Source organism: Phascolarctos cinereus, unplaced genomic scaffold (genome assembly GCF_003287225.1).
Source record: "Phascolarctos cinereus isolate Bilbo 61053 unplaced genomic scaffold, phaCin_HiC Scaffold_1;HRSCAF=81, whole genome shotgun sequence".
NCBI classification, from domain to species: domain Eukaryota; kingdom Metazoa; phylum Chordata; class Mammalia; order Diprotodontia; family Phascolarctidae; genus Phascolarctos; species Phascolarctos cinereus.
This window is the reverse complement of record NW_027555514.1, coordinates 195,402,408-195,427,181: the sequence shown is the minus strand read 5'-3', so window position 1 is coordinate 195,427,181 and position 24,774 is coordinate 195,402,408. Positions and strand designations below refer to the sequence as shown.

Sequence of the window (24,774 nt, the reverse complement as noted above, 5' to 3'; positions counted from 1 at the left end):
TTTCTTGTCATTCTTGTATTTTTCTGTATTTTGGAATTTTAAAAATTTTAATCTAAGAAGATAAAATTCAATAGGGACAAATATAAGTCTTGTACTTGGGTACCAAAAAAAAAAATCAGTTTCCCAAATAGAGGGTGGGGGAGGCATGGATAGACAGCAGCTCTAAAAAAGATCCCGGGATATAAATGGACCGTAAGCTCAATGTGTGGTCAGTGTGATTTGGCAGCTAAACATGAAAACGTAATCTTGGGCTGCATTAGCAGAGGCATAGCTTTCAGAAATAGGGAGGTTGCAGTCCCACTGTCCTTTGCCCTTGTCAGACCTCATGGGTATCATATTGTTCTGTTCTAGGCACCATTCTTTAAGGACATCGAGTTTCCAGAGGACAATAAAGATGGTGAAGGGCATTGAGTTTCATGACAAATAAATACTGATTAGAGGAAATAGGCATGCTCACCCTGGAGAAAAGAAGATGGGGACAGGTGGGGGTGACATGATAGCTATGTCCAATAATAGAAGATATGTCATATGGACTTGGACTTGCTGTCAGTAAAAACATCTTAACAATGAGCTGCCCAAAAATGGAACAGGCTGCCTCATCCCACCTTCCACAGCATGCCTTTCCCAACTCCTCTTAATTTTAGTGTCTTTGCTCTTGACTATTTCCTATTTAACCTATCCATAGCTTGTTTTTTTACATATTTGCATGTCTTCTCCATCAGATTTTGCGAATAGGACAGGGATTGTCTTTTGCCTGGCACACAGCAGGCATTTAATGAATGTTTATTGACCAACTGGTGGGTTTCTACCTCCTTGTAGTTCTCCAAGTAGAGGCTGGACAACCTGGTCAGATGTGTCATAATGGGGATTCCTTTGTGTATAGATTGGACTATATGGCTGGTGAGGTCCTTTCCAACTCCAGAATTCCATGAGTCTGTGTGAAGAATAGAGATGTCCCTAAGAAAACTCAAACTCCACCTTTCCCCAGGATTCCCAGTCTAATGTTTATACTTTTAAAAGTAATTTTGCCTAGATTATCTCACTTTATTTTCTCAAAAACCTCATAAATTAAGCCAGCATTATTTCCCCACTTTACCTAATGTGGAAACCAAGGCTCATAACTTTTACTAAAGTTATGTAAGTCAATGACAAAGTTACAAATACACCCCAGAAAGCTTAGGGGTCTAGCTGGAGAAAATGTGGCAGAAATGGAGATTAGGAACTATTATAGAAGTAATTCCTCCATTAAGAAAAACAATACACTAGTTTGACTATATAACTTCCAAAGGGGAAAAGGCAGAAAACAACGTATGAAGGCTTTTGAGATATGGAGGCAAAAACTGCGACACAGTAGGGGTTGAAGTATTTTTCCTCATCTCTCCTTTCCAACACTACTCATCTTTCCTGGAAAAAACTAAAATATTTAGGACAGAAATCTTTAAAAAAAGAAAGAAAAAAAATTTCCAAACTCAGTTTTCATTGAGGACTAGCCAGTAGTAATCATCAAAGCTGGAAATTCCAATCATTTCCAAGTTCATAGCAATCATCAAAACCACCCCTCCTAGGGCATTTTTATTCATGGTTCTCATAATCCATATTGGCTGATTTCATGCAAACATTCCAAAGTAAGTGCTTCAGAATACTTCTCACCTTTTAGCTGAGACCACAGATAGGAAAGAACCTATTTGAAAGTAATATAATAAAGGCTAAAGGGAAACAGTATAACCAACATGTCTCACTAAAATTATGAATCCCGGGTTTAGGGCCCAGGAAAATGTACTAACACAGTGAGGGAGGTAGAAATTCATCCTGCTGAGTGTGTAGCAACACAAAAATGTCTGTACTTTGACACAAAGGGATTTTTTTTTCACTTTTTTCATATTACCTGATGGAGTTTCCCAGTCACACCCGATTTAGATGGCTGTTATAGAGTCATTCAAGCAGAAATAAATTCTATCTTTACTTTTTGGTTATAACTGTTTTTAAGTTTTCTGAAAGATCAAAGGGGCCCAACAATGTAGAACAATGCTCTTATGCTCTATTTTATTTCTTCTAGATCTAGGTGCATTTGGACTGAAGACTATTGTCCTAAAGATAGCTCAAGGTTTGAATTGAGTCTTAACCCTTATCACTGTGTCAACAACAGCTATGCCAGTTGACTGACTGTGCAACTTCTCTTCCACCTTCTAATTGTGCTCATTCATTTGAAGTTGTCACCTGAGAGTGACCCTGCAAAGTCTTTCTTTCAAGCAGGCCTCAATGCCCTTTGGCCCAGAACTCTTGATAATAGGCAAGACAAAAAAGAGACAGTGTAGAATTTTTAAATAACTTTATAGTTTCCTGATGAATTAAGTTTGTGAATAAAAAAAGAAAACTGAACAAAGTGTTTATAATAATTATCAAGGCAAAGTTGAATATAACACAATTTCTTTGCATTATCATTATCCTGTCAGTTACACAACTCCAGCAATAACACACACAACACACACACACACACACATACAGTTGAAGGCAGTGGGCAGGTTTGGTAACACCAGCATCTCCAGCTGCCTCTGTTACCAAAAAGGAACTCAAGCTATAAGGGAGATGGTACCCTATATACTCCTCTCCTCCTCCACTAAAGTGCAACACCTCTCTTCTGAAACAAGCAAAGGAGAGAGTCCCAGGCTGTACCTGATGTTCCTACCTTGGACGTGCTGACTTGTTTGGATGTCTATTGGGCTGTTCTTGCAGTGGGGCAGGCAGGTCATAAAGGATTGTGTATTAGAGCAAATGAAATACTGGTGCGGTATGGTGTAGTGAGCTGGGTCCAGAAGCCTTGCTCAGGCCCAGGAGTGAGTCCTCTGGCTTTGGTCTAATTCATCTCCTTTTCCAAAAGCATTTTCATTGGCTGGAGATTTTCTGGCCCAGAAAACTTAAGAGGTTAAAAAGTTCAAGAGCAAGAATTAGGGGACTGAAAGTTGAAGGAGTTGAGAACTGAGTGTAATTTGTCTCACCTGGCATGTAGGCTTCAGGCTAGCCTGAAAAGTGAGAGGTTAACTGGATGAAATAGCACCAAGGGGAGAGGAAAGAGGTTGTGTGGCCTGTACTGTGGCTGTTGCCAGAAGGGGGGCCGCCAACCACTCACCCTAGCACCATAGCTAATGAACTTAGACAAAGCGTCAAAGAGATCAGCCCCTGATGCTACATGGTGCTAGGCACTGGGGGCGTGGACTCAGAAACATTTACTCAAAAGATCCAGCTTACATTTTCTTCTAACTCTTGTAGAAAAAGGCAAAACATCCAGATGCAGGCCCATAATTTTTCCTCAGCAAGCCTGGGAGGAGGGGGAGGAGTTTGGCTGTCCCTAGCTTGAATTCCTTTATTAAAACAATATTGGTTTGCATTTTATTATTATTTTTTTTTATAAAACACAGCTCTTTATTTTTCAGTTCCACTAACTATTTTTTTCTCTCTCATTAAAAAACAAAACAAAACATTTCAACAATGGACACACATGGTTTTATAACTGCTCCAGTTCTCTGGACCACACAGACAATATTGACAAGCAGAGAAACAAAACAACAAAACAGGAGGAGGGATGGGGGATAAAGAACCCAAGAAATCAAACCCTAAACCTCTTCATCCCCCCAAAAAAGTCAGGAGAAGAAATATCAATGACAGGGTCACAGCACTTGCCAAACACATCAGAAAAGTCAGGGGCCTCCTGGTTATAGTTTTGACACTAAAAAGTCTGAAAACAGTTTTTGCTTTAGAAAGAGTTGGCAGAGGCAACCATTTTGTTCAGAAGGATTTCCCTGTAGTGAAGGGGACTTTTGTTTCCTGCTTAGATATCCCCTCAATTCACATGAAAAACCCCACAGATTTTTTTAAAAGAGCTTTCCTTTGAATGGTTCAGTCAGATAGCTTTCTCCCCACTGTCTTGATGAGCAGGATGGATCTCATCCGGACGATGGCCTCCACATGCTCTATATGGAGGTCCCTGCCGATTTTATGGGAACAGTACTGCTGAATCATAGCTTTCTCTTTTTACACCAACTTCCTCCAGCCTCTGGGCTTTGATGGCTGGGGGAAATAGTGACTCCTAATGAAACAAGGTTTTGTTGAAACCTTGAAGATGCCCAAATATATACCCTGGACTGAAGGCCTCAATCTTGGGGTAATTTACCACTGAGTAGACAAATGAAGCATTTTATCCTCTGGAAACCCCCCAAATTTCCTAGAGCAGAAAAGTAAAACCTATGGAGCAGCTAAGAGCTTTCGGGAAATGGGGTGAGGTGGCAGAACGAGACTGAGTCTAGAAAAGCTATGTGGGTTTTTCTTTGATATAGAACCCTTGAGCAGCAACACCAAATACCAGTCCTGGAACATCAGTGAGAGAGGAATTAGCCCAGTGGAATCACTGAGATTTAGCACATGGTGCCCTTTATTTTCTTCCTCATTTACTCAAGGCTTTTATCTGGGAAAAAGATATGACAAACACTTGGCTTCCCATTGGTGGACGACCAAGCCTAGCCTTCCCTTCATAGTTTAATGCCAGACTTCTTCTCCTACTACAGCCCTCTTTCTCCTATAACGTAGACAACTTTACTTTAAATGTTAGCCAGCAGTACCATCAACTATGAGGAAGGTCTCAGCTTTTAATATCCTACACTACACCACTGTTGTTAATGCCCTTTTTCAGGAAAGCGCATAGAATCACTCAAAACTCCTCCAGGTTGCTGTCAGGGCTGAAATGGGTTCACACATATGTTTCATTACATTCAAACTTGGAATGAATTACCCATTTTAATTAGTATACAAACTTCAGTCCAGATTCTTCATAGATCAGTATGTTAATACACCAGAGGGATACGTAGGGATGGGAGGAGAGACAGAGAGACACACACAGAGAGAAACACTCTCAATTTCTTTAGTCATCAACACTCCCATACAATTGTTAGGTTGATTCAGCCCACCACTCTCTTTCACTGCTCCAGGAACTATATTTTTTGAGGGTAATTGATCTTCAAGTGAGAAAGGGCAAACAGAATGGTTAATGAAATGGAGAAGTTTGGGAAGGTTACTGTCAAACATCCTTGTCAAATGTGAAAAGATAATCAAGGCAAAAAACACTGAGCAGCAATTGAGTAATTTGGCAAAATCACAAAAGCCACTGCTTGATAATGCCTGCATGATGATGCCCAAGCATGTCTTATACAAGTAGGAAATCAATCAATATGTGTTGATTGAACGAATGCGCCAAGCCCAGAAAGATACACAAAAGTTAGTGATCTGATTAACTTTCCTTCTGCAAAGGAAAGTTAAGTCACCATCAGTGTTAACTGCTGGCCAAAGATGCCTTCCTCTTGAAGGCAATTCCTAGGACTGTCTGATAAGACAGGATTTCTATCCAAGTAGGATCAAAAAGCTCATCTTCTATGGTTCAGAAGAAACCAAGTCAGATCAAGTCTGTTCTTAGATCTTTCTTCTCCCAAAGCCCCAGAAAAGGATTAGATGGATTTCATGGTAGAAATCCAAGGGGAGGGCTGGAGTGAAAGTGGAAAGGAAGGGGAGCACTCGTTAATACTCCAGATGGGTAAGAGCCTGAGGTGACCCGCTTGTGAGTCTGATCACAAGAAACAGGCAGAATTGGCTCAGATCCTCAAGCATGGCCCTGGATCTGATGTCTCCATTTGGCTCCACCAAGGGCATGACAGTTCTTCAGAAGTTCAGCTATACACGGGTGGCTCAATTAAGGCTCCACCATCCCAAGCCTGGAAAGGCTGTGGAGTTTTAGATGATTTATGGGCAGTGCGATAAACAAAAAGAACTCAGGTAATTGGTCACAAACGACTGCCATTACTCCCCAATCACTGTCTCACCTCCTCACTCCACCCCACAACAGACTAGCCTTCCTATCAAGGAACATATCAGTAAGAAGTTTATGAGCCGGATTCATTTAGACCATAGATAAAGAAAATTCTGGTATCTCACAGAGAGAAGGTATCATTTTACAACAGGGAATGAGGGCTCTTAGATTTCTGACAATGTAAGCTAATGGGACAGTCAGGGAGTGGCGGCTGGAAGATGTTAAGTCTGATGGATATGATGACTTTATGGACAGCGCTAAATTCCTTGGGTAATTGGGGGTGAGGGAGAAAATGCATGTCCTAAATGTTTTAGGGCAATGGCCTTTACCAAAACATGTGGATATCTGGCAAAGGAAGTGGTAAAAGGGACAGTTCTGACATGAATTGTCCATATTTGAGTGGCAGTGTCTGATCATTCATCACTGTCCTTGTCTGTGTTCTGGAAAAGTCCTTAAAAAGCCTTAACAATTTGAGGGTTCTTGTAACTTTGGAGTCTAATTGCTGATTAGTAATTTACAGACAGTAAAAACCAGGGTGATTATTAGCTCGAATGTGTTAAATGGGCATTTAAAGCTATTTTCCTAAATAGGATAACCTTTTTAGGACAACTAAAAAAAAAATGAACATACTGAATAACCAAGTGAGATTTCCTGTAAACAGTAAGTGACCCAAGCCCCTAAATGCATCATTTTTGCTACAATTAGAAAAGCAGGCTCTTGAAAAGAATTTACTAAAAAACTTCCATTCTAGAGGAGTGGAGAGAGCCCATATGAAAGATAGGAAGGCATTAAGTCACACATGAGGAGGCCAGGGAAGTCTGCAGAGCTCATCTTCCCATGCTCACGATGAATCATGAGAAACAAAATGCGCTGAGGGAGCCTGGAAAGGGAAGCTGTACCAGCTGTGCTATTGGCTTCAAGATACGAGAGCCCAGAGGAGTGACCTGGAGAAATGCTTGTGGATTCAGAAGGCACAAGCCAGACTCCTACAGATCCAGTTTATTATCTTCTACAGAGGCAAACCTGACTGGACTGTGAGAACTCCTCAGGCTCCCAACTCTTTTTTTTTTTAAAATTTACTAGAAAAGTTTTGTCTGACAGCCTTAAGCCCAGTAAAGGCAAAGAGCTCCTGTGTGACGGACTTTCCTGTAGCAGCCTCTCATTAGCTTTTCAGAGGAGATGGCCAAGGAAGGACAGGATAGGTAGGATGGGGGCAAAGAACCAAAAGTGATAGTGTTTTAAATCAGTGTTCAATAAACCATTACTGAGGCAAGAGGGAAGTGGCTACTTCCTTGCCTGAAGACAAAAATCAATAATGAGAAAAGGCAAGTAAAAGAAAGAATGAATATTGAGCACCTTCCTCCCTAGAATTACGGTTTCAATGGAAGAGCTGGTGTTCTCTTAATCTGCTTCTTTGCCTCTCTCTTCCCTTCCCTACTTCTCTCTTTCTGTGAGACAACCCTTTTTAGAGAAATCAATTCAAACACAGAACACCCTAGATTTTCTGGCCTGTTGCAGGTCCTCTTTTTCCAACATGCTGAACTACAAAGTGGCAGCTGTAGGTTTTGTTTTTAAGTTAAAAGGACAAAAGAGAAAAGGCAACTGCTTCATGTCCCTGTGCTGAACCAGTATCGTTAGCTTCCAACAGTTACCCATTGAGGACAACTAGATGACAGGTCTCTGTGGAGAGGAAGCCACCCACTGTGAACCCCCAAAACAGTGAGGAGATCACCTCCACGGCAAAAAGATGAATGCAAAAACACTGTGGGACTCTGGATGGAAGAACAGGCATAGGAAGTAGTTTGTGGTGTGTGGCTGGTTGGCTTTAACAGGTACAAGGCAAACCAGAGGTTCCTGGATATCTGTTGTTCTTACTGCTCCTTTCTTAGGTCCCTGGACTGAATGGGTTGGCTGTTGGGCTGGATCACAAGGTCACTCAGTGGGGTCAGGAGGACTCCTCTAGTGCATTGACCACTTGTTCCAGAATGTCAGGGCAGTGATCAGCTATCTGTTGGAGGATGGCGTTGGCAAACTCCTGCAGTTCTGCATTGTCTCGCTCACCTTTGTCTAATTCACTGCAAAGCTGCAATGGAAAAGAGAGAAGGTTTTCAGATAAAGTAAGGATAAGTTCTGGACTCAAGTCAACCAACATAAATATATTTAAAGGCTCAAGGTGGAGAAATTGGGAGATCATGATCTCCCCATTTCCTCTTGGGAAATCTAGGTCCTTAACAGACAGCAGACATCATTATTATTAAAAACTGTGTTGATGGTTATTATGAAATGATTATAGAGTTCAGAAAAAATGAGGGATTTTACCTTCTGCTTTTTGCTAAGTACAATGGTACCATTCCATCTTCAGTTAAACTAGCTGAGGGTGTCTTTAGAGCGATGGGAGGCATTCCTCTGTTAGGAGTGAATATATTTCTGAGGCCTACCCATCACCAGTATTTTTACTTCCTCTTTGCCATGGTCCATCATTCACTTTGGTCTGGTCCTTTTTTTTTTCATCTTTTCTATGATAATTTTGAGAAAGCGAGGCTGTTATGCCCATTTACTCCAACATCTTGAAAAGAGTCTAATTTCCACTAACTAGATGCTAAGCTCAAATGTTCTACGTTGCTGAAGGATTAAAATTTCTGTCTGTGCCCTCTCAATTTCAGAAACCTGGTTGCCCCACCATAGTTACAATTCTCCTTTAGTGAAAAAAGCTAACTATAATGGCTTAATACTGTTAATACTGCACTAGTAACTGGTAGAACTGGGGAAAATATCAAATCCACAAAAGTACATGCCATACATGAAGATACGGAAGCAATTCAACACAAACAGATATATACATTCACAAAGTATTTGGGCACCTTTCCTGTGAGAGTTCTAACAAAGCTGAGGCAATAATAAATTGTGGAATTTGTGATCTTTTGCTAGGTGGCATGGTATATTAACCATAAGCTCTACTCATCTTGCTCTTTTCGAAGACTTCAATAAATACAAAAATGTAGGTTGCCTTTGCTAGGAATTTTCTAGCTTTTGTTTATGGATTATTATTTTTAATATGCTTTTAAACAATTATGTTTTTAGCAGTTACTACAGTCTTCCATAAACTCACTGAGCAGTAATGTGATTTCTAGAGGAACTCATGCCAAGAATCACAGATGCAACAGCAACCTAATATGGATCCTTGGATAAATGTGCATTATGGGGGAGAGTTACTGGGGTGGGGGGAGTGTGTGAGGAGGGGGAGAAAGAAAGGGTCTGGGACAGGGGTGGGGAACCTACAGCCTTGAGGCCACATGTGGCCCTCTAGGTCCTTAAGTGTAGACCTTTGACTGAATCCAAACTTCACAGAACAAATCCCCTTAATTTGTTCTGTAAAACTTGGACTCAGTCAAAAGGCCGCACCCAAGGACTAGAACGCCACATGTAGCCTCAAGGCTGCAGTTTCTCCATCCCTGGTGTGGGATAACTAGAAGAGAAGGTTCTAGCTTCCAGGAATGAAATGGGAGAGGAACAGGGGGGACTCAGAATGCATTTGAGGTGGTTTAGAGATGGTAATTACAGGACATGCGATAAGCCAAGCTTTGGAAGCTGAAAAGTAATCAACAGTGGTGACATGTATAAGGTGGTAATGAGGATAAATTACTTTGAAATCCCTTTTGTTTTGGGAGCAAAGGGAGAGGCTGAGGTGGATAGCACGGAGTATGAAGAATAAGAAGAAATGCCAAGTGGATACTGAGTGGAAACAAAATTTCATTGCTGGTGGCAGTTTTTTGGTTCAAGGCGCCTTGCCCCCAACACATTTACTATAAAGCACTGGTAAACAATTATCCTTGGAACAGGTTAAGAATCTGCTGTGTAGGTCAAAGTTAGGACTTAAAGAAGAAAATAACAGAAGCTGGAATTTTAAAAAAGAGAAAACTAGCTAGGGTTTGACTGACTGTTAAGTGTAAAGAATAATGTATTCAGTCTCTCAAAAGACTGGCTGAAAGGGTATGTGTTTTGTGAGTTCAAATAGAGGGGATATATATAGGGGAGGCTAATGTGAAAATCCAACCATGGTTGGCAGTGATTTAGCTCAATTCCTTTTGGCAGATGGTTTGCGGGTAGGTACAAAAGTATAAAGAAGTCTCTTACTTTGGTCTGAGTAAAAAGGAATCTGAACTCGATATCTCAGACAGGATTGCCTGGGCCATGGAAGTGAACTGTGTGCTGGCCTGCTGGTAGGGCCTTTCTGAGGTGATGGACAACAGCCAAAGCAGCTAAGCTGAAATGTTTCTCCTGATACAGCTGGTCCTGTTCTGCAGACTCCACCATGGCTCATCCATCTCCTGAATAGCTAATTTGTTTTGGAGATGAGAAGAAATAAAATGGCTTCTGACTGCAGATTTTGAAACAGCCACAGGGCAAAAGTAACAATTTATTCTGCTATATTAACTAATGTGCTAATCAGGGAAACCTGTTAAGAAGGGTCTGACTGCAAGCTGGGAAACTCTTGTGTCACATATTTTTCTGCTGACATTTACTCTTCCTTAGAAAACTCTGAAAACGTTTTCTCTTCTACCTTTTCCTTCATTGAATTCCTTCATTTAAGATGAAGGGGAGGCATGTTCTCCAGAATGTTTTATCTTATAACCAGCAGATAAAGACTCTCTCCAAAGTAATTTCCTATTTAATAGCTTCCTAAAGTACTGTACAAGAACGATGTCTGGTTTGTATTATGGCTCCCCTAATTGTGTCTAGTACCTCTGTTCTACCAGTAGCTGCTGGCTACTGCTGGCAGAAACCCAGGTATAAAGAGTCCATTGCAGCATCTCCAATCACGACCCTGGCATAGTGGTAATCATCCCAAAGACTACCACTGAGCAACTCACCAACCTCTCAGTAATGAGATTTAATTTGTTTTTGTAGAGGAGAAGTGGCTTAGATGAAGTAGATAAAATGTTACCTCCCTACAAAGAGTAACTCTGAATAACAGGGTCTTCTTACAACCTTACGCCCTGCCTTGATCCTCTTCCATCCAGTGACACTGGCCTGCAGGCTTTTCCATGAACAAGATACACTACCTCCCAGTTTCAAGCATTTTCTCTGGCTGTCCCCCATGCCTGGAATACTCTTCTTCCTCATCTCTACCTCTTGGACTTCCTGGGTTCCTTTTAAGTCTGACCTAAAATCCTACTTTCCCCATGGCCAGTCCCTCTTAATCCAGGGCCTTCCCTCTGCTGATTACTTCCTCTTTATCCTGTACATTATTTGTAAATATTTGCTTCTTATCCCTCCTCTTAGATCATAAGTTCCTTGAGGACAGGGCTGATCTTTTGCCTCTTTTGTATCCCCAGATGGTTGTTGTGAGGATCAAACAAGATATGTAAAATGCTTTGCAAACTTTAAAGTGCTATACAAATGTTGGGTGTTATTAGCCATTATTATGGTAACATAGCTAGTGTCACAGGGAATCCAAGGCTTCCCTATTCCAAATTCAGCATTCTGTACACTAGTGATATCAAAATAAAATAGAAATGAATCCCTGGGGGCCACAAATATTGACTTAAAAATTTTCAAAATAACATTTATTGAACTATGTTTTTATTTTTAAAAACATTTCCCAATTACATTTTAAGCTAGTTTGTGATGCACTTGAGTTTTGTGGGTCCACGGGCCACAAATTTTGACACCCCTACTGTACACTTTGCCATGTTGTTTCTTGTACCAAATTATACACTAATGAAATTAAAATCTTAAATGAAATAATAAGCATTTATAAAAATTTAAGAATACCACATTAATAAAGCAGGAAAGAGAATATTCACAATCTCATCACAGAAAGAGAAATTTTACAAGCCATATACAAATTCATGAAGTAGGAAAATCTTGATTCAGGTGGCTTTAGAAGTGAATTCTAACCAAATATTTAATAATAAAATAACTTTAAGGCTACACAAAATATAGAGGAAAAACATACCTTTGCCTTCCTTTTAGGAAGTCAATATGATACCCAAACCAGGGACAGATAAAGCAAAGAAAGAAAACTATAGCTAAATATTATTAATGGATATTCACATAAAGAAAAATCACAAAAACCTATTAAAACAGCACAGAAAAAGCCTTAAACACTGGAGCACTTCAATAAAAACAGTTACAAATCAAGGATGCTCACATTGCTTTTGACTCAGTATAGGGATAGGAACTGGATTTGTGATCTCACTGGCACAGGGAAGAGACTGGTGAGAAAACTCCTTCTACCACTGCAGTCAACATTTTCTTTGAAACTTTTAATCTTGAGAGCTGCCTAAATCACTCTGAAGTTAAATGACTTGTCAAACAAAACAAAACAATTATGTCAGACGCAGGACTTGAAACTACGCTTTTCTGGTTCCAAGGCCTATTCTCTATTCACTATGTCATGCAGCTTCTCTAATATAACATTGGGAATTCTAGCAAATGCAGTCAGACAGGAAAGAAATATTAAAGAAATAAACATTAGGAATATGGAATTAAAAATACTGTTATTTGCAGGTGATATGACAATGTATCTAAAAGATTCAGCTGTCTCAATCACAAATATATGGAAACAATAAATGAATTAAGTGAAGTCACAGAATACAACATGAAATCACAAAAATTAATTTTTTTATAATAAAGAGCAAGAAAATAGCATAAAAATAAAAATTATCATAATAAAACCCATCAAATAGTTCAGGATGAGCCTATCTAGAAATATACTCCCCTCCTGAATCACTGCCTTGTCGTGGTGGAGAAGTTTGCATATCTCAATGAAACTATGAGCTATGCCATGCAAGTTTACCCAAGATGGACAGGGCACAATGGAGAGTTCAGACAAAAGGTGATCCACCAGAGAAGAAAACGGCAAACCACTCCAGTACCTGTGCCAACAAAACCACGTGGAAAGTGTTAAAATGATAAAAGAAAAGACACTGGAAGATAAGCCCTTCAGGTGAGAAGGGGTCCAACACATTACTGGGGAAGAGTGGAGAACAACTATAAGTAGCACCAAAAAGAATGAAGTGGCTGGACTAAAGTCAAAAGGAAGCTCAATTACAGATGTGTCAGTGACGAAAAGAAAGTGATGCTGTAAAGATCAATACTGCATAGGAACCTAGAATGTAAGATATATAAAACAAAATAAGCTGGATGTGGTCAAACAGGAGATGGAAAGATTAAACATTAACATTTTCAGTGTCAGCAAACTTAACTGGACAGGAATGAGCGAATTTAATTCAGGTGATCATTACATATGCTACTGTGGGCAAGAATCCCTTAGAAGAAATGGAGAAGCCCCATAGTCAATAATATAGGGGGTAAGAAAAGCAGTACTGGGGTATAATCTCAAAAATGACAGAATGATATCTGTTCAAATCCAAGGCAAACCATTCCACATCACAGAAAAAGAAGACCAAGAAAGCAAAATGACCATCTGAAAAGGCTTAACAAATAGCAGAAAAAAGAAGGAAAGAGAAAGGGAAAGAAAGGAAAAAGGGAAAGATACACCCAACTAAATGCAGAATTTCAGAAAATAGTAAGGAGAAATAAGAAGGTTTTCTGAAATGAGCAATGCAAGGTAATAGCAGAAAAACAAGAGAATGGGAAAGACAAGATCTCTTTAAGAAAATTAGAGATATCAAAGGAATGTTTCATGCAAAAATGAGCATGATAAAAGAAAAAATGGCAGAGGCTTAACATAAGTAGAAGAGGTGGCAAGAATATACAGAAGTACTATAAAAGAAATACAAAAAATAAAATAATCACAATGGTGTGGTTACTGATTTAAAGCTATACATCCTGCAGAATGAAGTCAAGAGGGTCTTAAGGAAACATTGCTAACAATAAGGATAATAGAAATGATGGAATTCCAGCTGAGCTATTTAAAATCTTAAAAGATGATGCTATTAAAGTCCTGTTTTCAATATGCCAGTAAATTTGGAAAATTCAACAGTGACCACTGGATTGGAAAAAATCAGTTTACATCAAAATCCTAAAGAAAGGAAATCCCAAAGAATGTTCAAATTAATTACTGCACAATTACTCTCATTTCACATGCCAGCAAGTTTACACTTAAGATTCTGCAAGCTAGACTGCAGCAATATTTGAACCTAGAATTACCAGAAGTACAGGCTGGTTTTTGAAGAGGCAGAGGAACTAGAGACTAAATTGCCAACACTTATTGGATTATGGAGAAAGCAAGGAGGTTCTAGAAAAACATCTACTTCTGCTTCACTGACTACACTAAACCTTTGGTTGTGCGGATCACAACAAAACGTGGCAAGTTCTCAAGGAGATGGGAGTACCAGATTATTTTACTTATCTCCTGAGGAACCTGTATGCTGGTCAAGAAATAACAGTGGGAACTGAATATGGAACAACTGATTGGTTTAAGATTGAGAAAGGAGTACAAAAAGGCTATGTACTGTCACCTTATTTATTTAACTTATATTCAGGGTACATCATGCAAAATTCCAGGCTGGATGCATAAAAAGCTGGAATTAAGGTTGCTAGGAGAAATATCAACAATCTCAGATATGCAGATGATCCCACTCTGATGGCAGAAAGGGAAGAGGAATTAAGAAGCTCTTGATGAGGGTGAAAGAGGAGAGTGTAAAAGCTGGGTAAAGCTTAACATAAAAAAAAAACACAACCCAAGATCGTGGCACTGATTCCATCACTTCCTGCCAAGTAGAGGGAGGAAAAAAGGAAGCAGTGTCAGATTTTATATTCTTGGGCTCAGATATTACTGGAGACAACGACTGCAGCCATGAAATTAAAAGATACTTGTTCCTTGGATTGAAAGCGATGGCAATCTGGATAACATACTAAAAAGCAGGAACATCTCCTTGCCAACAATGGTCCATACAGTGAAAGCTATGGTTTTTCCAGTAGCACTGTATGGACTATAAGAAAAGCTGAGCACCACAGAATTAATGCTTTTGATCTGTGGTGCTGCTGTCCCTTGGACAGCAAGGAGACCAAATCAGTCAGTACTTAAAGAAATCAATTCAGACTACTCATTGGAAGGATAAATACTGAAGCTGAAGCTTAAATACTTTGGCCACATAATGAAAAGACAGGACTCATGGGAAAAGAGCCTGATGTTGGGAAAGACTGAAGGCAAAAAGAGAAGGGGACGGCAGAGGATGGGATGGATAGCATCATGGAAGCCAATGAACATGAGCTTGGACAGACTTTGGGATCTAGTAGAGAAGAGAAGGGCTTGGTGTGCTATTGTCCACAGGGTCATGAAGAGGTAGACATGATTGAACAAATGAACAACAAAAAATATACTTGACCTGTATAAGGACTACAGGATGATAATGACTGAATAACAGAAGAACTATATTATTGAAAGGGCATTCGGTGTTCATGGAGAGGTCAGATTAATATAGTAAAAATTACAATGCTCCACAAATTAATTTATATGTTTGATGCAATTATCAATCAAGATGCCATCAAGTTTTCTTCACAGAAGTGAGTATATTTATGATTAAATTTTTTTGAAAAATAAATGGTCAAAAATATAAAAGGGTAGAATAACAAGAAAAAAGCTGATGGTGAAGGTGGTTCTTGCAATCCTAGGTTTTAAAATATACAACAAAGAAGTTATCATCAAAAACTATCTGGTTCTGGGCAAAAATATATATACAGATACACAGATACAGATCAGTGGAATAGAACAGAAATAGCAGACATCAAATCAATAAAAGATTAGGGCTTGGTAAGCCTATAGAAAATAAGAACTGGGGGGGAGTACTGAAGCATACTTGGGGAAATTGATTAGAAACCTGGTATCAAACAGATTCAGACATATACCACATACCTCAGCTAGATGACAAATCGAAACAAAAAGAACAATAAAAGAGACGAAAAAAATGTCAGGGTTGTGTGTGTGTGTGTGTAGATACACATACACACATATATATATATGTACTGTCAAGATATTTGGAGACATCCTGTTTCCCAGAGCTAAGGCACAGCAAGCAGGCTGTGCCCTGAGTCTGGCGTAACAATAATCCTTTGCACTCTGGATGATCTTACCTTCTGGTAAAGTTGCTTTGACCAGTTCCAGGTATTCACTGAGGGATTTATGTTTCATATTAATCAATAACTGTTTAGATTTGTTGGAGGAGGCTCCCCCCATTTTCCAGTGACCTGAGAACCATCCATATCACACCTCATGACATGCTCACAATCCTTACTTCTTATAACTGCTAAGTGAACTGAACGAGGCACTAAACTTTTGTTCCCACCGTGCTAACTCTGTATGTACCCTGCTATGAGATGATCAACTTGGAGACTGTTCCCACAGGACCCAGGAACACCTGCATTGTCTACACATGGGCCTGCCGAGGGAACCACTACTCAAGACCTAAGAATAATGATGTCATGGTCCAGCCCACTTGTGTTTTTTCTTGTATATAAAGCACTGCCTCGCCCCAGTATGTGAAGCTCTCCTCCTCAGGAAGACTTCCGTTTGCAAGTGTTTTCCTCACTCTGAAATTAATTAAACTTCTGTCTAATCCCTGACACACCTGCCTCTGGCCTGCTCCGTTAGGCTCCAGCCATTCACAGGTTAGAGGCTGGTTCCTGTCAGGTTGACAATATTATAGTACTTAGAGCTAGAAGAGAGCTTTTGTTTTATCGATGAGGAAGCTGAAATACAGAGATATTAAGATTATATAGCTTACTATAGACAGTGAAAAAGTTGTCGTAAATTTGATAAAAAAAAACACTGACAAAAATATATTTGTTGTTGTTCTATTGTTTTTTTAGTCATGTTCAACTCTTTGTGACCCTCTGGGGTTTTCTTGGCAAAGATACTGGTTTGACATTTCCTTCTCCAACTGATCTTAAAGATGAGGAAACTGAGGTAAACAGGGTTAAGTGACTAGCACAGGGTCAGACAGCTAGTGTCTGAGGTCACATTTGAACTCAGGGAGATGAGTCTTCCTGACTGCAGGCCTGTACTCTATCCACTGCACCACCTAGCTACCTCTAAAATATACATAGGGAATTCTTGAAAATACATAGAGGGTACAAATCCCCAGTCCACAAGAGATTAAAATAAGCAATTTTCAAAAAAGGATATTGAAATGGTTAATAATTATTTGAAAAAAGTATTCAAATTCACTAAAAATAAAAAGATGCAAATTAAAACGTTTCATAGGCATTAAATTTACAAAAAAATTAAATGCCAAAAAACATGCTCATTAACTGCTGGTGGAATTGTAAACTTGTCAAATTGTTCTGGAGAGGAATCTGGCAGTTCAAAATGAAATTTAACAAAAATAATTATACCCTTTAACTTGATAATTTTATTTTGGTGATTATACCTTGAAAGTATTATCAAAAAGAACAAAAAGAGCTACCTGTTCAAAGATTTTCATAGCAGCATCATTTGTAATGGTTATACCCCAAACCTTCAACCAATCTAAATTTCTAATAATAGAGGAATGCTTAAATATATTTTGGTCCAAGTCCTTCCTTTGACATATATTATGTGTGTGGTCACTGGCAATTTACTTTACTGCTCAGTCCAAGGTAATATTCTTAGAGTAGAAGTATAAGCTGTATTCTTGGAATTTCTATGCTGGGGTTTCCCCTGATGAAATCATAGGCACCCCAATATAATGGAACACTACAGTACTGTTAAAGTCGAGAAATGTGAAGAATATAATGATATATGGAAAGAGATTTATGAAAAGAGGCAAAAACAAAAAAGTGGAATCAAAGGCACAGAGTATTAACCATGCAGGAGTTAAAGTAAATGGGAATGATTAGAGCATACTGATGAAAATTTACGAGTTAATGAAAAGCTAAAAGTCTAGGAAGTTCATACTGACCTCTACAGATAACTTAAACTTAGTGTTCTTATGTTCTGAAACTAGACAATTCTGTATCCTTCAAAAAAATTTTTTTAAATTACTTCAATTCACTTCTATGCTAGAAGAATTTTTTAGAAAAATCCAACCTTTCTTGCTATGCATTACATGGAATGGGGTGGGGTATTCACACTTCAATCAGGAGAATCTAGGAGAAGTGGAATACTCTGGAAAACAGATCTGGACTGCAGACAACCATCCAGAGGTAAAGGGGCCACTGACAAGAGCCTTAAGTGTTGGTCAATAGTACTGGATTGAGTAAGGCAAAGCTGAAGAAGAAAAGCCAAGATGGGGCTAGGTTAGGATAAAGCTGTAAGTAACACTTTTCCCATGTGGAGTCTGTGGCCTCATACCCCCCCCCCCCAGCAAGCAATGGGACTTTTGTTGACTTATAGTAGCAGCTGCCAGAATGCTTCCATGATGGCCTTGCTGCTGTTTGTCCTCTGTTCTGGAAGAGGACCATGACATCAGGAAGGTGATGCCATGACTTGCAAGTGACTTGGATTTAAGTGAGGGAGGGCTGTGCAAAGTCACTTTCTCCTCTGGAGCCATCCGGGTCCAGTGAAAAGATACAGATCAGGATGACTGGAGATGGCTCTGATGGTGGCCTTAGTGCCTAGGGGAAAGGATGAAGCAATAGGGGAAAGACAGGGAAGAGGAAAAGGTGACAACTTTGATGGTAATTTCAGTAGCTCAAGGACAGCTGACTTTCAAGTGGCAGGAGCTGTTTGTATATTATGTAAGTCATTCATAATTTGGAGATGAATCATCATAGAAGTATTGTGGTTTTGAGAATATTTAAAATTGTGTTGTTTCTGGACTCTTCCAGTAAGAACAGTACAATGGAAAGATATGGGAAGGTAAATAGAAAACTGAATTTAACTATTAGGATTGGTTAGGATTTAGTGGTCATTTCCACAATTCTTAAATCTTACTGGCTGTCAGTTTACACAAACAGTACTTATCCTAATTACTTCCATGTTATCTGGCATTCACAAGAATTGATTTTCTCCTCCAATACCACTGAAGAGTTAAGATCATTTTTGCAACAGATGTGAAGTAATTTAGAAATGGTAATAATTTGTAAAGTGTTTTACATGCAAAATCCCCACAACCACCTTATGAGGATAAGTGCTATTACAATTCCCATTCCATAGATGATGAAGCTGAGGCTGAGAGTTAAATGACTTGCCCAGGGTCAGACAGCTAGTGCCTGAGGTAGGATTTTAATTCAGAGCTTCCTGATTCCAAGTCCAGTGCTCTCTCTATCCATATGCCACCCAGTCGCCTCCCAAAATAGCTCATTAAATTCCAAGATGGTAAATAATTACTTTTGCAGGGAGTTAACCCCCCCCACTTCCTGTGGCAATATTTTGAACATAAAAGAAAAGATGCAGTTATGACAAAAAATATTAAGACTTCCCTAAATTAAGGGTTTATAAATTGAATATATTACATATTCATATTTTAGAAGTCCTGAAAGTTAGTGCAAGCCCATGCAAACAAAATTCAGGCCAAAAGAGGTTTCTACAATCCTTTGTTCAAAGCTGAAGACATATGAGACCCAGCAGAGAGCAAGTATTTCACATTGGAGCAGAGGGTGGTTTAACATAGGAGGACTAGGACATGAATTAAATGGCAGGGACAAAGGATTATAACTGGCTTTTAAAAAGAGACCGGGAAAGATGAAGATGTGGACTGAGAGAAGAAACAATTCTCTTTTCTAAGTTAAGTGTAGATTAAACAAGGACAAGGACTGGGTTTGGGATCCTTTGTAACATTCCTCAGAGGGGTTCAATCTTGGTTGCAGGAAGAACACAAGTATTGTATAAATAATAGGTAACTCATCTTTAGCCCTAAGCCTGGACCTCAGAAAGTAATACTAATGGACTTCTACTCTTCGGGCTGTATAGGAATAACTCCTGTTCTGAACACACTAGGATGTGATATTGCTAGTCTCAGGTTGGGGACTTCCATTTATAACTGACTGTGCCTCTACTGCTGGCTATGTGTTAAGCACAGGGTGAATCACGGCTATATCTAGTTTACTTTAAATTTTTTTTTTTTAAGTTTTCTATCTGAATCTACTGTCACTGTTTGGTATCTTCCCCCAACTAACTGGAGGGAACTTAGGCAGAAGAAAAGTTTCAGATACTTTCTAGCTTATAAATATAGCTGGGCTCAGACATGAGCCTAGAACTAAGAGTCCACTGTATCTCTCTCTTCTTAAATTTTCATTTATTTATTTATTTGTTTGTTTATTTGTTTATTTATTTATTTAGGCAATTGGGGTTAAGTGACTTGCCCAGGGTCACACAGCTACTAAGTGTCAAGTGTTTTGGTCTGAGGCTGCATTTGAACTCAGGTCCTCCTGACTTCAGGGACCAGTGCTCTATCCACTGTGCCACCTAGCTGCCCCTCACTGTATCTCTCTTGTGGTACATTCATTCAGCTATTCTTTAATGACCAAACCCCTACTTGTTTTGCCAGAAATTTTACCATCTATCTGGGTAGGTATGACACCTTGCTCTTTACATAAAAAGATTAATAACAGCTGTCAGAAGAAGAAAGCACCAGATAGTTGTGTGAGTAGATAGGTGGTACAATGGATAGAGCGCTGGGCCTGGAATCAGGAAGACCCGAGTTCAAATCTGGCCTCAGACACTTACCAGATTGTGACCCTTAATTTTTGTTTGCCTTAGTTTCCTCTTCTGTAAAATGGGGATAATAATAGCACCTACTTCCCAGAGTTGCTGTGAGGATCAAATGTAATAATAATTGTAAAGTTCTTATTACAGTGTTTGGCACATACTAAATTCTATATAAATGTTGGTTATTATTATTATTATTATTATTATTATTATTATTATACACTACGATGTTTTTCTCCTAAATGTATGAAGGCAGATAAACAGATAACATCCCCAAGTCTAGGTCTTACTACAGACACGTCTATTTTCAGTTCTGATATTCTGGGAATTGTTGGTATTATCTCATTTAGCCCCTTGTACTCTGCCCACTATTGTTTGTATATTAGGGTTTTATCCCATTGTTTAGACAAGGAGCTGAGGAAGCAAACTGAAACATCACAAAAAGAAGAAACCCACACAACCAGAATAAAAATGCTTGTTTCACAAAAAATCATTCTACTTAAAACAATTCTTTGTTTCCCACTCACATATTCCATGAGGTCTATTCGTGTGCCATAACGCTATTTTTGAATGTATTTAGTAGATGGATAAAAGAACATCATTTTCTTAACTGATCGCACTCTTCAAATTAGGAAGATAAAGTCATAAGTATGAAGGCTCAGTACCACAATGACATTATTGTACATATATATATATATATATATATATATATGCCCCCACACAAAACTCTGAAAACAGAAGCCCAAGTGAAAAGTCTTTGAAAACTGGAAAACAAACAGAAGAAAGAATGTAAAGCAAAGGCCCAGACCTGAGTAAAGCCTGGCATTTGGATCACAGAGAGAAGCGCTGTAGTTTTATTAGGCAGGTATGATTTGGCTACGTGAACGTAGTTCTAAGTGATGAGAAGGGGATGGATGTAAGATAGGAATCCTTCTCAAGGCTACCGCTTTTTCTCTCTTAATTTATCTTAAATTTATCCTTTAGATATCTTGTTTATACCTAGTTGTTTTCTTGTTGTCTCCTCTATTAGACGGTGAGCTCCTTGAAAGCAGGGACAGTCTTTTGCCTTTCTTTATACTCTCAGTGCTTTGCACAGTAGGCACTTTTAACACATGTTGATCGACTGATTGATATGTTGTGGAGCTAGAGTCAACAAGACTTGACATATGAATAGGAAAACCACAAATTCTTTCCAGAATCACAGGATCTCAGTTAGAAGGAAACTCAAAAGCCAATTAGGCCAACCTGTATCTGGACAAGAAACACCTATCCAAAATATCCAACAAGTTGTTGTCCAGGAGTTAAAGAAAAGAATGGAAATAGTCCTTCAAGTATGTGCAGAGCTGTCATACAGAGGAAGAATAAGAATTGTTCTGCTTTGCAAAGAGACAAAATTAGGCTTAACATAAGCAAGCACTTCCTAATAATAAGTGCTATCAAAAAAGTAGAATGGGCTTTCTCTGAAAATAGTGGATTCCCTTTTGCTGGAGGTCTTGAAGAAATGGCCAGATAATTACTTGTCAGGTACAATGTAGTGAGGATTCTCGTTCATAGACAGGAAGAATTAGACGGCCTCTCGTGAGACCTTCATGCCTGACATTGGCTGCCCCCATGCATGGAATGGTCTCCCTTCTCAATTGTGCCTCCAGGCTTCTCTGGCTTCCTTCAAGTCCCAGCTAAAATCTTACTTCTACAAGAAGCCTTTCCTAATCCCTCTTAATTCTAGTGCCTTCCCTCGGTTGATTCTTTCCAATTCATCCTGTACATAGCTTGTTTGTGCATAGTTATCTGCATATTTTCTCCCTCATTTGGATCATGAGCTCCTTGAGGGCAGGGAATGTCTTTTACTTTATTTTGTGTCTCTAGGGCTTAGCACAGAGCTTGGCACATAGTAGGTACTTAATAAATGTTTATTGACTGATTTATTCAATAAAAGAACAATTTACCAAATATACACTATGTGCCATACTATTAGCTACAGTGTGCTAAACACTAGAAATGCAAAGAGAAAAATGAAAATAGCCCCTGCCTTCAAGAAGCTTGTATTCCACTGGCAGGACACAAAACATAAACAGGTAAGTAAATACAAAGTAGTCTGAAGAGGGAGGGCACACTAAAGCTGGGGGAACCAGGCAAGGATTAGGAGGTAAACCTTGAGCTGAGACTTGAAGCTTCATTTAATAAGGGTTCTAAGAAGCAGAGGGGACTCATGTTATTCTTTCCTCTATGTTTAACACTGCTTTGCACATCACAGGTGCTCAATTAACACTGTAAAGGAATTTTAATATTATCCCTAATAAGACCTGGAGAGAGAAGTAAGATATATAACTTGAACTGAATACAGAAATTCCCACGATGATAAAATAAAGGCAGCTTTCTCATGCACCTAAGATACATAATGTCAGATTTTATTAGATGAACATCATCTAAATCTTGACCTTGCCCAACTACAGTTTCTTGAGACTTAACAAGATCACAGCTAATACTCAAGGGGCTCTGAATGAATCATGTGAATTGGATGTCTTTACTGAAATCCAGAGATGAGGAACCAAAAGAATGAAAATCATGTAATGCAATCATGCATGCAATCTGTATCCAGCTACCCACAAACACGGTTTTTTTATGTGTACAAAACTCTGCATGTGTGCGTGTGCGTGTGTGTGTGTGTGTGTGTGTGTGTGTGTGTGTGTAGTATTCTGCCATTCAAACAATTAAATAGCCTAGATTTAGTTTCTTTGAATCTATCCAGGGCCTCTGAAATCACCAATGCATACAATTTATTCAATATAGGTGGCTGACACAAGAATAATGTTACGTTTTGAGTTAGTTATAATCACTTTTTCTACCTATGTGAGCACTGGTGATAAGTTGAACAGTGTAAGTTAATTGTTGCAGGAAAACTGTATTATGGAATATAGGTGAGTGTGAGCAAAAGAGTCATAGGTGAAACCTAAACATACAGATTCACTTCACTGTATAAGTGATATAATCACTTACAGCTATGAAAATGATCGTGTGTGTGTGTGTGTGTGTGTGTGTTTGTGTATGCGCTCTTACCAATATTTGTACCTGTGAATATCTCACCCTCTTGCCGAAATTATGTAATTAATGTGTTATAGGGTGTTCTATAAATCCTCAATTTAAAAAATTCTGATTTTTAAGACCAAATAAAATGAGCATTTCCACATACAAAGTAGAGCAGACCATGAGGATTATACACAAAACTACAAATCTCTATTAGATACAACCAGATTTTCTTTTCAAGTATACAATAAAATCCAATATTATTTCAAAGTTGTCCTGCTTGTGCACATTTTAAAAATGTTTCAGTGATCACCTTTTCTTCTTTTGTTGATAATGCTATTACTAGCCACCCTCTCTCTCCAAACACCTGCTCTTTTTTTTTTGGGGGGGGGAAGAAAAAATAAAGCCCTGGTAACAAATAAGCATAGTCAAGCTGTTTCTAAAAATCCACATCTTATGCACCTGGAGATAATTACCTATCTGTCATGTATCAGGTGGGTAGCATGCTTCATCACTGGGGTTTTCTAGAGTTAGTTATTTTATTTATTCATTAAGCTTTTTAAAGTTGTTTTTCTTCAAAATGTTATTATATTAATAGATTTCTCATTTCTGCTCACTTCATTCTTCATCAGCTCATACAAGTCTTCCCATGTTTCCCTGAAATAAGTTCTTTCATCATTTCTTATGGCATTATAATGTTTCATTACATTTATGTATCATAGTTTGATGAGTTATTCTCCAATTAACAGACACTCCCTTAATTTCCAGTTCTTTACTATAATAAATAGAAACGTTTTCGTACACATAAGCTTATCCCTCTGTCTTTGCTTTCTTTGGAGTAAAGTACTTAGTAGTGGCATTCCTGGGTCAAAAGGCATGAACAGTTTAGTAATTTTGTGAGTATAGTTCCAAATTTTTTTTGGCGGGGGGGAAGGCTGGATTAAGTCACAGTTCCATCAACAGTACATTACTGTGTCTGTCTTCCCACAGCCCCAGTCACTGTCATTTTCCTATTTTTATATTTATTGTGGTGTACCGGATAGAACATTGTACCTGGAGCTAGGAAGAACTGAATTCAAATTCAGTCTCAGATACTGTGTGACTCTGGGCAAGCCACTTAATCTTTGCCCATCTCAGTTTCTTCATCTGTAAAATGGGGATAACAATAGCCTTTTGGAACAAAGCACTTTGGAAAACTTCAAGCACTATAAATGCTAGATATTATTATTATTATTGTCATCTTTGCAAATATTCTGAGTGAAGCAGAACCTCAGAGCTGATTTAATTTTCATTTGTCTAATTAACAATTTGGAGCATTTTTTCCCATATGAATATTGGTAACTTTGCATTTCTTCCTTTG

General features: G+C 38.8%; 1 protein-coding gene across 5 annotated transcripts in view; it reads right to left on the bottom strand.

The window, feature by feature from the left end:
* Positions 1-2,312: 2,312 nt before the first annotated feature.
* Positions 2,313-24,774, bottom strand: part of ERC1 (ELKS/RAB6-interacting/CAST family member 1) — a 342,335-nt gene continuing 319,873 nt past the window's right edge. For all 5 annotated transcript variants that reach the window (XM_021001454.2, XM_078156080.1, XM_021001457.2 and 2 more), the window contains one exon: positions 2,313-7,934. In XM_021001454.2, the coding sequence (XP_020857113.1) occupies positions 7,797-7,934 (138 nt within the window). In that variant the 3' untranslated portion in view covers positions 2,313-7,796. The remainder of the gene's footprint in view (positions 7,935-24,774) is intronic.